The sequence below is a fragment of the Sciurus carolinensis genome, chromosome 7 (genome assembly GCF_902686445.1).
Source record: "Sciurus carolinensis chromosome 7, mSciCar1.2, whole genome shotgun sequence".
Lineage (NCBI taxonomy): Eukaryota > Metazoa > Chordata > Mammalia > Rodentia > Sciuridae > Sciurus > Sciurus carolinensis.
In genome coordinates, this window is record NC_062219.1 from 102026757 (window position 1) to 102042725 (window position 15969).

The 15969-nt window shown below is 35.0% G+C and overlaps 1 protein-coding gene across 14 annotated transcripts in view; it reads right to left on the minus strand.

The window, feature by feature from the left end:
• Positions 1–15816, minus strand: part of Mlip (muscular LMNA interacting protein) — a 230014-nt gene extending 214198 nt beyond the window's left edge. For 13 of the 14 annotated variants that reach the window (XM_047558885.1, XM_047558883.1, XM_047558879.1 and 10 more), the window contains exon 1: positions 15680–15816. In XM_047558885.1, the coding sequence (XP_047414841.1) occupies positions 15680–15742 (63 nt within the window). In that variant the 5' untranslated portion in view covers positions 15743–15816. The remainder of the gene's footprint in view (positions 1–15679) is intronic. The other variant, XM_047558878.1, reaches the window with a different exon arrangement.
• Positions 15817–15969: the final 153 nt, after the last annotated feature.

The following is a 15969-nucleotide window of genomic DNA, read 5'->3' on the forward strand; positions in this document are numbered from 1 at the left end:
CCTGCAAACATTCTTTGAGAAGAAATCCCCTATACAGAGCCACTTAATCATTCTGGGTTAAAGAGTTAATCCAGGCCATGGATGATTATTGGTAAGACCCCAGATACCAAATCTGGAATCTCTGCATGTGAAGTTAGTTATATGTCATGCCCCTGGTTTCTTAGGATCATAGAAACATTGCGGGTATTATCACTAATGCTTTACACAGCATACACAGAATTATCAAAGACCAAAAGAACATCTGACATGGGGGAAAAAATGCAACTTATTACTGATCCCTCTCTGACCTTCCAAATTCATCGATTATTCATACTCTCATCTCAACCAAGGACAAGAGTAATGAGTATTACTCTCCTATATTCTTTGCCTCTCTAATGGTAACATTAAAGCAACACTTTTTAAGTCCTGGTATTTTTCCTGAATTCCCAAGAAGTCATATGTTTCTCCCCTATTCCCAACACACCAATAACAAAGTATTGATTTTTGCTTCAAACTTACTGAGTAAAAATATTCAAGACCCCACTTCCCTCCTGCCCTCTTCCAGAGCTACTGTTTGAGAGAAAAGATGAATTTTCACTAAGTTAATTCAATATATTTCATCTATTTATAACAACAATTTAGATCACCCTATAAAGAGAAGCTCAGTATTCAATTAACCCAATATTTTTCCATTTAAACTTTGCTGGCTGACTAAAGTTGCAGAGAAATAAACTGTGAAATGTTTAAATATATTATTTCTCACAATATTCCTTTGCTATAGGTACTATAATTATGTTCATTTCATAGACAAGGATTCTAATATGCAGAGAAGCAAATAAACACCCTAGTTACATGGTTGGGGAATGTTCAGAGCCAGGAATTGCACACAACACAACTCTCAAGCCAGTGTGATTCACCACTACGAAATTCTTTCATCTCTAGGTACACAGTGCTAAGCCAGCTCAAATATTTGAGAAAGTAACTGGAAATTTTTTTAATTAACAAATTATTCCTTTAAAAATTTTTTTAAATCTTTGCTCAATATTTAGTCAGTACTGTCCTTTCTTATAAAATTCAAATTTGGGGCCTCTTTAATATGGTTAAATTACTATATGCAGATATATGTTTTCAAAGATACTTAAATATACCCAGTACAAGAATTATGCCCCCTGATTTAAAAAAAAAAAAAATCAGAATTATCTTAGATCTGTCACTTTTTATAGATAAAATATGAAGTCTAGACCTGATGTCACCCAAGTCAGAACTTTCTAGAATGTAGGTTCTACCCTTCCAGGAGGTTATAAGACTGCCTTAATTAAAACTGGTTCAGTATTTTTCTTTTGGTGGTAAGGAAATTGAGATGCAGGGAGGTTAAGCAATTTGCCTCAGCCATAAGTAAGCTGGCCCCAAGGCTTCTTTGTTCTTCTCACAATAGCACACTGCCACTCGGTGAACAACCACAATGGAAGGCCAAGGATAAGAACGTTGATGATGTTCCCTAGTAACCTTGTGATAAAATTTGACAGTTGGGGAAAAAAAAAAAAAAAAAGAATACCTTTATACCTTTGAACAAAATAATCCAATGTTCTGTCCACGGGGAAGCTGATAAAACATCAGCTACTCACCCACAGCCCTTATCTTTCTTTCCCTATATTCTCTCTTAACAAACAAAATAAACCAGTATTTAGGAAGACTGGGCTGTTTCCCTTCTCTCCTCATGGTCAAGGGCACTGTCTATACTATTTTCCATCATAAAAAACAATATAAGGTTATGGACTGAATGTGTATCCCCAAAACCCTTATATTAAAATCCTAACCCCCAATGTGATGGCATTAGGAGGTAAGGCATTTAGGAGGAGGTTAGGTCATGGTGGGGGAGCCCACATGACCACAATAAGTGCCCTTACAAAAGGAACCCCAAAGAATTCTCTCACAATGAGAAGTTGGCAGTCTGTAACCCAGAAGAGGGTCCTTCCACCTCACAGAACCCTGACCATGCTGGTACCCTGATCTCAGACTGCCCACCTCCAGCATTAGGAGAAATACATGTCTGTTATTCATATGCCTCCCACCCTACTGTATTATGTTATGGCAGCCCAAACTGACCAAGACACACACACACAAACTCAGAGGAAAGATAAGTTTATGCTCTTAAAAAAAGAATATTAGAAAGTGGACCAAAATTGCCTTTCCGGTATTCTCCATCCCTTTTGCTAAAAACAGGAACAAAAGTCATTCATCTGACAGAAAATTCTTTTAAGTTTCTAGAGTCTGGAAACCATGATCCCTGGAATCACTGATTCCTGGTTTCCATCTATAAGTAGATTAAATACTGGGTGCCTTGTGCTCCAGCTTCTCCTGGTCTGTCCTGGTTTATGCCAGCTATCCTACAGCATTTATAAATAGTCTCCCCTTTCACATCCAAAGGTGTTCCTATTGGATAATAAGTTACCTGGTTAAATAAAAACAATAAATCTGTTTAGCATATGAAGAACTCTGATACTTATAAAGGAATACCAATGGTAACATAGAGGAAATCAAAATGATTGGTCATGAATAATTTCAGTGTAAGTTCCAATAAAGTTCAGACTTGTAAATTATCACAAATCCTCTATTTAGAAAACATTCACTCCAATCTTGCTAAAGACAATTCATTACAGGTGATATAAAAGTTACCACCTATCTGTATTTCTAGTGAAATTTCAAAATCTTGTCCAAATGTATTTCCTTATTTAGAGGAAAATTGTTTTAACTGATAACTGGATTTAGGGGATTGTTAAAGTACTATCACTTAAGAGTCTGTAGTGGTAGTATTTTATTTTATTTTATGATGTTTAAATATTAGTCTAATGTTTCAAGAACAAAGAATAATAAAGGCCACTCAAGGTAAATGTTAGCCTTGATAATTTAGTTATTATACATCAGAGCAAACACAAAGTACATCTTTGCTCTGAGGCAAACAGGAAACCCTCGCAGGGGCAATGGCAGTTGGGGGCAGGGGTGAAGTCCTGAGTCTGTTATAAGAGGAGTAATATAGGTGCTAGTTGGAAGAGCGAATCTGGACTCAGTCTCCCCAAGGCCATGCTCCTCCAGGACTTGCTGTGGGTCCTGGAAACTGACCTGACTTAATTTCTTCAACTGTAAAATGGGAATATTATCTCCCTCTGAGAGTTGTGATGAAGATGGCGAGTAAAGTGTTTCGTGTGCTTCTGGAAACATGGATATGCTCTGTCTCTTATCAATATTATTATCATCTGGGAAAAATTACTGAGGTTATCATACATTATCAATCAATAGGGCTTTGTTTTTCAATTCTGATACTACATTAATTCAATTAAAATTGAACTGAAAAATTCAATTAAAAATCACTTGTAAGGATGATGTCCTAAAATATCTATAGACTAGTAAAACATCAATAGTTACTCTATTTTTAGTGGTAAACACACCAATAAAAACAGAGCAATAAGAAAAATGATAGTATGCCTGATGCCTTTAGAACGATAAGCTCATTCCTTCCTGTGATTATTGAAAGATTTCAATCTAAAACTTTGAGACTTTAAATACCAAGGGGACCAAAAAAGAGGGCATCATTCCTTTTAATTTCCAAGTATTATTAAATAAATAAATAACAAATGCACAAAAATTCCAGATATCCTGAAGTACTCTGCTCACCTCACCCACATGTTATAGCTTTCATTGTAAAAGCTATCTCTGAGAACTCCTCCAAAATAAGTATGGCCTCTCAAAGGAAAACTTAGACTTTACTGATTTCACAAGCATCTCAATTACCATAACTGCCAGTGGTAAAGAATTTCCACGCATCTGAAACTATTTAATACTAAAAGCCATTTTTTGTATTATTTAATTCTCAAAAGGGATTAATAAATACAACGTACTGTTGGATTATAGTGGGTTGTTCTTGGGGCAAATATAAGTAACCATCAAAAATATTATCTAAAATAAAATCTGTGTTTATACTTTACGCGCTGTATACCTCCTCTGTTGCTCTGTGTCTAGCACACTGGCTAACAGGTGGAGGCTGCCATTTTCCTATTACACTCTAGCTCACTGTCACAATCTGGTGATGTTATTGCTAATCAAAATCTACAATTCTGCCACCAGTGCCACAGGTGCCTACCAGTGGCCATACCAGCGTGTCCAGGGTTGTGTCAGGACACTCGCATGTTTGCCAGGCTTCCCACACCAAGCATGCTGACATTTAGTGTCCTTCATATCCTGTGAAGAGTTTACAGAAACAATTTTTACTCACAATCATGAGTGAAGAGGTTGAGTTGGAGGTCAATCAGGGGAGGAGGCAGCCTGCCATACTTAGGGTCTATTATTTTCCATGAACAAAAACCTTAAGTATCCCATCTGTCTCTTCCCTCAGGATGAGTCTCTTCCCTAGAGTCTGACCTTGGTGTCCCTTGAAAACAACCAACTCTGCAGATACGTCTCAATTCGAAAGGGAATTCAATTTAGGTCTTGTTTGGGATCCCTGCCACTTTTCAAATTGGAAAAGGTACAGTACACATGTGTGTGCACACACACTCAGACACATAAAAGTCCTGTCTGAACTGGGGGTGTAGCACTTGGTAGAGCACTTGCCTAGCATGTGTGAGGGGCTGAATTAAATATTCAGTACCACAAAAATAAATACATAAATGAAGCCATGTCTATGCAGTTCAGACAGGGTTTCAAAAGTACTCCTTCCCATATATCAGGCTTACAAGGTGCCAAAAACATAAAGTTCCTGGCCCTGATGAGCTGGCACTCTGCTGGTGGCCAGGACCTTATGGGCAGAATAATGAAAGCACTATAAGTTTTCATCAACCTGCTGTCGGATGAAGAATAAAGTACCCAGTATCAGAGGCCTTGCATTCCCCTCTGACACAATCTCATCCTGTCAGTATGATCCTAAAAATATGAGATCATTACCAGAAAAAAAATTCTGAGTTATTCGAAATTTTAGTAAAACTGAAAAACAAAATTCATCCCATGATATTATTGCCTTTATCAGGGTTATTTAGATTCTGTGGTTTAGTAAATCGAGTTGCGCTGCACAGATACTTTACTGATTTACATGTTAATATCCTGCCAACGTGGAAGATTATAAAAGGACTTTGCATATCATCGGTACTTTGTAGGAAAATAGGAATATATTGTCCACTACTCCAATGCCTTTAAATTTCCTTATACTATGTCGTCATAGGTAAGTAAGTTTTCTACTATGTACATTAATTTTATTTTATAAATAGTATTGCAATAAGCAACATTGTAACTAAATATGTTTATATTTCTTTGCTTCAGTGGATCAATAGAGTAAAATTACCTGACCAGGAAGTATGGAGTTTAATAGATGGGTCTCAATACATATTATGCCCCAGAAAAGTTGTACCAATTTAAATCCTTGGTATATGAGACTATATATTTTATAGAAAATTTCTTAAATAAAAAATATTAGAAATGTTGCTTTGCTAGGAAAATATCTTTTGTACAAGGAAGGAAAATGTCAGATGAAGGTAAGAGACATAATTTAGGATACTCTCAACAGAATAGATAGTTTCTGGGTTTAAAACGTCTTTGAATCAGACAGTGCTCTTCACTGTATTTATGTTCTTCTTTTGAACATTCTATGCACACATATACTAAGATGCTTCCCTAACTCTGCTCCTGCATATCTATATTCTTCCCCTCCTACAAATATCGTACTTGATAAGTCTCTCAGCTTCTGTGCTTTTAAAATTAATTTTATGAACTACACATTAGGTATGGTCTTAATTATTTGCATCTCACAATTTATCCATTTATTCTTCCTTATATAGTATTTGCATCCATATGATTATTCTCCACTGAAACTGGTCTCTAATGTCATTAGGAATAGGCAACTTGTTTTAAGCACTCTAATGTTTGGAACATTGTCACTCTTTACAGGACAGAAATATAATTAAAGCTTAATTATGTCTTAATGACAGCACAGTTCCTAGTGGGAATGTAAGCATAGTCTCTGCTCTGACTATGAAATCACAGGTGATTCTGTCTGAAGAGAACAATCCCCAGTTATAGGCCCAGGGTTTCTCTACACATGAAAAGTAATCTGTCACTGTGATTCTCATTTCTCTAATGGCTAACATTTAGTAGGGGAAGCTTTCAAATATTCTTCAGTTTTAATCTATGTGACAGCCCTATGAAGCAAGTCCTATCTCATTTTATAAATGAAAAGAACTGCGGCTCATTTGTGTTGAGCATACTAAGTCTAGATTTGAATCCTGACCCCAGAATCCTTGCATTGGAATCACCAAAATTACTACGGTGAAAAAAAAAAAAAAAAAAAAAGTCATCACTATGATATAACTGCCATATAAGTTGCAATTTTCAAACCTCTATAGATGGCATAATTTTAGTTACATGAGCAAAATATTTTTGGCATGCCATGTAACATGGCATATACAATGGTTTAACAGGGTGCCATTTATCTCTTTTCATGGTCCATTTGTGCTACTATAACAAAATATCTGAGACTGGGTATTTTATAAGAACAGAAATTTATTTTCTCACAGTTCTAGTAGCTAGGAGTCTAAATCAAGTCACTGCCATGTTTGATGTCTGGTGAAGACCCACATATCATACACAGTGACTTCTAGGCATTCTCACATGGAAGGGATGATCGCTGTGTCCACGCACAGCAGGAGAGCAAACAAAAAATCCACTCCCTCAAACTCTTTCTAAGGGTTCCAAATCCCATCCACTAGGACTCCATCCTTACAACCTAATCACCTCTAAAATGCCTCAGCCCTTATTTCTATCACACTGGCAATTAAGTTTCAACATACCAATTTGGGGGAGCATAGCATCTCTAATGAAGGATATTCCACAACAGTCATCGCCCACTGAAAAAATTTTTTCAACACAATCAAATCATTGAATGAAAGCTTTAAACATAAATAAAGAGGCTTCTGATTCAAGATGCTGATGGAACTTTCTCCCATATCCTCCTCTTGCCCCTTTTAGAGTGAGACTAAAGGAATTTAAAAGAATTCACTTATAGCAATAAGAGGTCTGGCAAGGGAGGGGAATCTTTATGAAACAGTGCACTGTAAATATCTGGAAGATGAAAAGGAAATGGAGATGCATTGCCAGATGAAGCCAAGCTATTAGGAAAGGACCCTGAAAAAATGCCTTTCCAAACCCCAGTCGGAGCCAGAATCAAGGAAGGCAATTCCATAAAGTCTTCACTATGAAGTAGGAATGAGAAGTAGGGAATTCTCTGAAGGTGTAAGACCAGCTAGCTTCTCTTCTTCCCCACCCCATGCAAAGATCAGCAGCCTTCAGGGAGTGCACACACTGCTTGTGGAAGACTCCTGGCCAGGTGATGAATGAATGCAACCATGGAGCAAAAGAAGCAGAAGTACAACAGAACATGCAGGAATTCCTGAAAGCTGAGCTCAACTAGAAAACCAAAATAGGAATGGGAAGAGTTTGCATTTCCCTTGTTTCCTTCCCACATTATAAAAGAACAGCCCCCTCTAGGTGATAAGCTCATTCATTCACGCTGACATTTTCTTCCTTCTGCCTCCCACCATGACATGACATCCCCAGAGAAATTACAGCAGGTTTGAGAAAGCAATTCTACAGGCATTCATGTCTAAGATGAATGTTATCAAGTTTGTATTTAAAATCATGAGGTGGTCTCTGAATTGCCACATTCAGACATCTACAAGGGTACAAGGTCTATTTTGGAGAACAAGTTGGGGATGACATCTTCCCTAGAGGCTACACAGATGAGGAGATGCCCATTAATAGAGAAGAAAATTGATAAAGGACCCTTGAGAGATGTTTAGGTTACAAATAATGGTGAAAGGCAGCAATTAAACCACAAAATATCCTCTGTATTTTTTTCTCAAAATCACCTTATTTTTATGAAGGTCATGTAGCAAAAATGACTCTAATGCACTTCCATCACTAATGCGACATTCTATCATTCCCTTAGGGGAGCCATACTTGGGACTGAACAACTAGATAGGTAATTCAATCCCCACAATGAGAACCTAAAAAATATGTCGCCACAAGTACAGTGTGTTATAAATGTCACTATGAAAGCACGGCTCCGTTAAAGCCTGCAATACATCCATCTCCCTTCTGTTATTCACCATCACACAGAGCTGTATCAAAAGATCCATTCAAACACTGCATCTCAGACTTACATTATCAGCAGACACAGCTTTAATTAGCAGGGATTTTCAAAGGGCTGGATGGCTTCAAGAACTTGATTTGAACCATAAAGTAGAAATCTGGATCCTTATCAGTTTCACTTCTCAATTCCCAGCTCCACTTCCTGGGTTCTAATAGTTACAGCCCTTTTTCTTTTTCTTTTTCTTTTTTTAAGAAGAAGAAACAAAACGAAAATGGTAGCTAGGGTTTTGCCATTCCTATGCATCCACTTTTTCCTCAACCTTCGGCAATGCAGAGGGGCTAAAATTAAAGTCACAAAGGGACTAAGAGATCTGTGTCAGGTGCGTTGCAGGGGGTGGTAAGAGCTACAAAAGGGAATGAAGATAAGACAAGTCATTTTAGAAATGACAGTTAAAACACAGATCTTATATATTCTAAATTTTATTCCTGATGAAAACACTGCATCTACTTTATTTTATGTAACATTATGAGAAAATAGAATGTCTTATTTTGATATTTTTATACTAATATCAAGGCACTTAAAAGGTACTTCTTCATTTACCACACAATTTTCACTCAGGATCTAAGTCTTGAATCTTTGTTATTTCTCATTGAAAACAGAAAAAATATGCAATCCAACCATGAATACTGAACTGTGAACTTCCCATATGTGCTAAGAGGAAGGTTTCATTTAACAATGATATCTGTTTTACTTTTGGGCAGTGAAAATATAAAAATATAAACTATTTTAAGGTTCCTAATGTTTGTATAAACAGGCATCATTTGGTATGAAAAGGATTTAATAAATCTACAGCCAGAGGACACTTTTCATATACTTACAAAATACTGGAGAGCATAGCATTCTTTGAAAATCCAACCTAACCCCTCACTAGGTGGATAAGGAAACCAGTCTAAGTGATCTGCCAAAGGCTACACAAGTAAACTTTCTCTAACACTGGTCTCCAGGACTCAAATCCAACATTTCTCACTGACCTAGCTGGCACTTCTAAATCCTCATCACCCATCAACATACATGCAGCCCAAAGACAACAGGTTCTTCATTTGAACTTTCAAAGATAAGTCAGGACAGAACTCACAATACCTGCACACACTCACCTACCTTCACTCATCACTTTCCTAGTTTCACTTTATTTGAAAATTATGTACATGGTCCACAATCACCTTGACATACCGCCTCCCTTCTCCTTTTTTCTAATTTAATGCTATAGATTCTGCAAGAATTTTTAAAAATTTATTTGTTACTGGCTCTATGGAGAGGAGGCTGGAAGAGGTTAGAGTGAAATTATTTCTTGTGCAAAAGAGACATAAGAGCAACTCGATAGTTCTTTCTTTTTTCTTTTTCTTTTCTCTTTTTTTTTTTACTTCAGCCTGCCAAATTGATTGCAACTGTATATCTCCAGCTGGAGTAAAACCAGAATTTTCTTATTGCTCATGAGGGATGAGGGATGTCTCAGTTTTTGGATAACATCGTCTTAATTAGAGAACTCTCCAATACCTGATGCAAAGGGATCAATCCTAAAATCCCTTTATGGGCTTCTCAGAGAGTTCCTATTTCCCTGAGAAATAAGAATAAATTAATAAGTAAAGATAAGTAAAATTAGCAATATCATTATTAAAAATTCAGAAGTGACACTGAGTTCAGAAATTCAGAGAATCCTCGTTTTGAAACTCTGAAATCTCTCCATTTGCCTTCCAGTTGAAGGATACGTATTGAGGAACTTACTAAGAAATTTGGTTCATTACTGCCCATCTGTTTTTCAAAAATAATTATTTTCATGGAGTGTTTTGAACATCAACTTATTACAGAGTTCCTGCACTCTTTGGAGAAAAACAGATAATAAATTCAAAATATATTGAATCTATTGATAAGTTTTAGGAGCTTGGAAAATAATAAAAATATAATAATCACCTTGAGGACAGGCCACCCTGGGAGAAGTGCCAAGTAGAAGTGTGGAACACAGAGTAAGCAACACAAACATATTGGAATGTTAACAGTCACCTTCTTAAACATGCAGGAATGCGCCATTCCCCATGGTGGTGTCACAAAAAAAAAAAAAAAAAAAAAAAACAGGGGCCAGTAGCACAGGGAAGCTAAGGGGTTTGGGGATAAATTAATTCACATCCTCTACCATCAAAATTCTCAGACAGAATGTTCATACAAGGCAACTATGTCAAGTCCAGAACATAGCAAAAGTCATTGGTTTACTATGAGTAGCAGAGAAATGAAAGTTGTTTTCCAAAACAAAAGACCCAATGCCAAAGATAAGGAAATGTTATTATTTGTTTGTTTTCATCTTTCCTTCAATTTGATCATCACCAAAATTAGCTTATTAAGAATCCAGGGCTATCAATCATGCTACCATAGACCTAGCATATAAACCCAGTACCTTACCTTCAGATTGACCACTTATATAAGCTAAATTTAAGTTTATCACTTGTTTTATTATACAAAGTTACCTTGTGAGGAATGTTGTAAGATCAGGAACAACATTCAAGTCATATTGAAAATAACATCTGAGTAACCCTTCAGAAATACTAGCAGTATAAACTTTTTTTTTTTTTTTTTCCAGCTGTTTTAGGGACTGGTGAGTCTGTTACCAATTAATCTAGTTAGACACAAAAAGAAAAACAAATAAGTAGATATTATGACAGAATAAAATACATTACTGTGTAAAATGCTTTACAAATGTTTTCACCATTAAGACTTGCTGCTACAAGACTATGTGAGGAATTGGGAATATTTCCAAGCTCCTAAAACTTATCATTATTTTGTAATCTACTTAAAAATAATAAAAATATGATAATCACCTTGAGGAACTGAACTTTATCATTTGTGTCCTTAATACCTTCTCATGTTTGAAATAGGTATTCAGAAATGTACATGATTTGAAAGTCATTTTTTGTTGGTTTTTTAATGAGGACATTTCTACCCAGAAGGCACTTTGCATATCTCCAAGATGGTCCCCCCAAATTCCGAATTATCATCAGATGACATCAGGAATTATAGACAAAGCACCAATTCTGTGCTTTTTTGTTTGTTAATAGATTTCTTCTGAGAAATTAATTAATTTTATTTGTATTAATGGAGCTATGAATTTAACTTTATTAAGGAGTTACATTTTAATAAATTATCACAGAAATTTTAAATATATAGTTCATTGTATTTGCACATTTTACCCACCATTATTTTCTTTACATTGCACTGAAAGATAAGCAGGATGAACCCAATTTTCTGGAATTGATAAATAGTTTCATTTTTGATGACATAAGTAAATTTACATTGCAGCAGCCAAGTCTTTCATCTTCAAATCCAGGAGAACTCAAAATATTTTAAATGTAAAAAGCAAAAGTTAAACTATTTTAAATATAAGTTTTCAACCTTTTAAATCATATACACCCTATTAGAAACTTAATCGTCAGATGACATAGTTCCTTTCTTAGAGAGTTACTTTTGCTCAAGGAAGCAATATATGTAAACATTCAGTTTAACCACTGTCTTGATTTTCTTCTACTAAGTTTCATCATAAAATGATTTGAAGCACATGCTTTTTTTGTTGTATTTTTGTGAGACTATTGAACAATCATGCTTGGGACAATGAAATTTTCTCTTGAGACATATCGCATTAATAAAGTAGAAATTATTAGATTTATGCATGGGATCTGTTTGTTCCTATCATCTCTTAGAGAAAGAAACCATTATTATGTCAGAATGACCCAGGACAGGACCATTTTTGCTACATTAGTACGTGAATAGTTTCTTTTCATTATGAAATTTCAATTAAAGATAAATGTAAGTGAAATCAGGATTTTTGCCTTAGTTTTTCTTATTTATTAAAACATACTAAATGCAACTTGTTTTAAAAACTATTTCAAAAGTTACTTCATATTAGAAACAAATGGAACCTTGCTTGAATTTATTGCTGTATGTATAATTTTCATGAAAATGCAACTCATAAATTAAACAAATTATTAATCCATATGCTTATACATAATTTCTTAAATTCTAGTTCCCCAGAATATTCACCACCATTCCCCAGTAATGCAAAAAATAAAAACAAATAAAGAAAAATAAAATAAAGAAAAGAAAGACTATTGACATCATTTCACACACATTGAGATGCATTATGTTGGGCTGGCCATAGTACATATTCGTGTAGTCCCAGCTACTTGGGAGACTAAGGCAGGAAGATCTCAGGTTCAAGGTCAACCTGAGCAATTTAGTAAGACTGTCTCAGAATAAAACTTAAAAGGGACTAGGGATGTACAGTGGTAGAGTGCTTGCTTGCCTGGCGTGTGTGAGGCCCTGGGTTTAATTCCCAATAATCCTCCCCAAATTAAAACGACGCAGTACGTTGGTAGGTGAGTTTAAGAAACACTAGATTAACCTTCAGAGTGTTTTAGAGACTTTAGTGTGTTAAAATACAATGTGAGTCTTCAAAAGGAAGTGTACCACATGGTGCATTACCTACACAACGTTTTCTGAATGTTCTTGAGCATGGAGCAGAACCACTTTCTGTGGAGTCATTTGGAAAATCAGAGTTCCTAGGAACACTATTGGGAAGTATATAAGAAAAACAAATTCATTCAGCCCCAACACCCATTATTGTGGAACTAACCAAACTAAAATATATTGTTACAAAATAGCTCCCTCCCTCCACACCTTACATATCCCACAAATATTAGCTTCAGTGTAATCTGATTTTGCAGAATCAATGACAACATGGCTTAATCGCTGGTTTTTCAAGAGGTAGAAATGTCTTCAGTCCATGATTTATGTTTATGTTTGAAAAATTTGGATAACACCAATTTGTGAAAAATTGCATATGACATTGGTAGATTTTTAAAAACATTTAAATTTTTTTCTTCTGATTATTAATGATAGGCATAAAAGATACACCTTAAATTGGTAAGCACTGAGGAGTCTTTACTTTTAATCACCAAACATCAAAAAAATTGAGGGGCCAAAAAAAATCAATACTTAAAAGTAGATTTTTATTCACCCAGAGTATGCTAAGATTTAAACTAAATACACAGTTAAGAATCCCATTTTATTATTATCTATCTCTTGGGGTAGAAAAACACTGATGAATTTTTAAATTCTGTAGACTATCATGTTTTTACTTATTTACTATTGATCATATCTCAGGAATTATTTTCAAATAAAACCAACTAAGCGTATTGCTTTATTGCATGACATGTAACATAATATTGTATAATTGTATGATATTGTTCCTGATAAAACTCCCTATAGGAAATAAAGCTTTAATTTTAAACAAGATGTACACTATAGCTCAACAATATTATCATGTACACATCTTTAAATATTTCAGGATAGAATATTCTCTCTTTTTAAAAACCATGCTTTAACATATGCTGAATAATTTTCAGTACATAGTGAACTCCACAAAAATACATATAAATTATTTTTAGAAATCTAGCCAGTCATATACTATTACATTGGTTTTAACAAGGAAAACAAAGTTCCATAAATTGAATTGTTTTGATATTTGACCACATAAGCAGTCAACAGGCCTAACTATTTTTTATTAGAAATTTTCAAAGATATGTATTTCCCAAATCTCTTAAATAGAAAATTCTGAACATGAACTAATCTTTTCTAGACATCACAGTATCATCAGAATTCCTGTATGTGAAAGGTGTCTGAGTTATGAGCTCTACCTGGCCGTCCACTCAATTCCCAGATATTGGACTTTCCTGTGTCCCTCCCTCCCTAAGAACCATTCAGGGTGCAAGCTGGTTGTTCTCACTCCCCTGATCTGCTGCCATATTTTTCTCCAATCTCCTAGAAGTTAGTCAGAGGCTAGCCTTATGCCTCTGCTACAGAGTTATGTTCATGAGTTTTGTGGCAGTTATTTTCTCTAAGTACAGGTTTTTGTCCACTTCAAGATTTATAGCTGTGTTCAAGGTAGAGTTGGGTAATGCAGAAAGAAGGTCTGACCTTCCAGAAAGTGAAATGTTAATACATCAAATCACTTCAAATAATAAGAGATCATTTTCCCTTTGAGCACTTATCCCATGTCCACTATGTTTATTTGCAAAACTTCCTGTAAAAGATTGCCAGGCATCTCAGGGTCAAATTTCACCCTAGTTCCTAGCAACTCTTTATTCATGTATTTATTTACACCGTATCCGGTTCCATAAAGGTTTTATGACCATTAAGCCTTTACACTTATCATATCTGAATATTCCTTTTACTTTGAAATGCATTTTAACTTCTCTTTATATATAACATTGGGATATGGGCTCTTTAAGTAAGTCAGGCCAAAAAAACAGTTTGAAAACAATCTCAGGCTAAAGATTTCACATAATTATAAGTTTTTAATCCTCACAAAAGCTGTCAAAGTAGGTATTACTGCTCCTCATCTTACAAGTGAGTTAACTGAAATTCAAAAAGGTTAAATAAAATCCCAAAGTCTTCTGTTCAGAAGTTGTGCAGCAAGAATTTTCACCCAGACCTTCTGATTCAAAATCCCTGGTTAGTTCTATAATACTTGACCTTTCAATATAGTCAAAAAGCAAAATAGTCTGTGGCCATTACATATTTGGACAATCACCTAGAGCAGAGGTCCACAGCTGATATTCAAAATGATGACCTGAATCCTTTAAGAAAAGGTTATGTTTTATCCAAAATACTTCTTTAAGATCATAAAATTTTAATATACTTTAGGTCTTTTTAGCCCCATTGGTTTTCATTTTTCAAATTTTAACATCACTAATAGTGCATAAACCTCAACTTCAGACATACAAAGCAGTACATTCCCACAAATTTAGCTTTATTATAGTTTATATAGTTTTACTTTTTGCTATTCCAATGTTATTACAATTAGTCATAGCCGGTTATAATGTTACTTCTGTGGCCACAGCAAATTTACAAACATAATTAGCCAGCTACATACATTAGCTGAACCGTGGACAGTACATTTTACTCAAGGGTATGGTATACATGGTGTTTAGCAAATATGAGTGGCAACTATTAATCATGGATAGTTCATTGCTTTGTATCAAGGTAAAGTTGATTCTACAACTTCTGTAGCAAAAACAAACCAAAAAAAATTTCTGAAGAGTAAGTTCACTAAACTTACTTCAATAAACATTAAAATATTCTACATTTATATTTTTTCCTTGGCATATATCCTTGGTATCTTCATAAGAAATTGGACTTGGAATACTTGTTAAGCTTCATATCAATAAATAAAACAATTTTCCAGTACTGAGACAATCACAGGAAGGACTCAAAATTAAAGTATTTCAATTTTTTAAATGGAAGTAAACCACATTATTTAACTAAATCAAATTTTCCGACTTTCTACTAATTTGTCACATAAGAATTTTTAGGAAAGTCATGGAACTTACTGATTTCAAGGTTTTGATCAGCAAAACACAGACATAGAGGCTGGCTAGTACAACTTTTTCAATCAGTAACAGCTGCTCTTCATTCTATCAATTACATTATAAACCTGTGGATGCTAAATCTCACAAATCTTACCGTTAGTTTCTCCTCTAAATTCTTGTTTATTAAGCTTCTTTTTTTATCCTTTTCAAATTCCATGTTGAAAGAGAAGAAGAGAGAGAGAGTCAGAGAGAGAAACAGAGGTTCAGATTCTGTCTAGAAAATGATTTGACTTGCTTACATGTTAGATATTGCTGGACATTCCAAGTTGTGAGAGCCTAGGACACTATCAGAAAGCCCTGGCGATAATTTCTGGTTAGCTAGTGTTTCCATTTATAGATGTTCAAACCCCATAAACAGAGCACTGAAGAGAAGTCAGGCAGCTG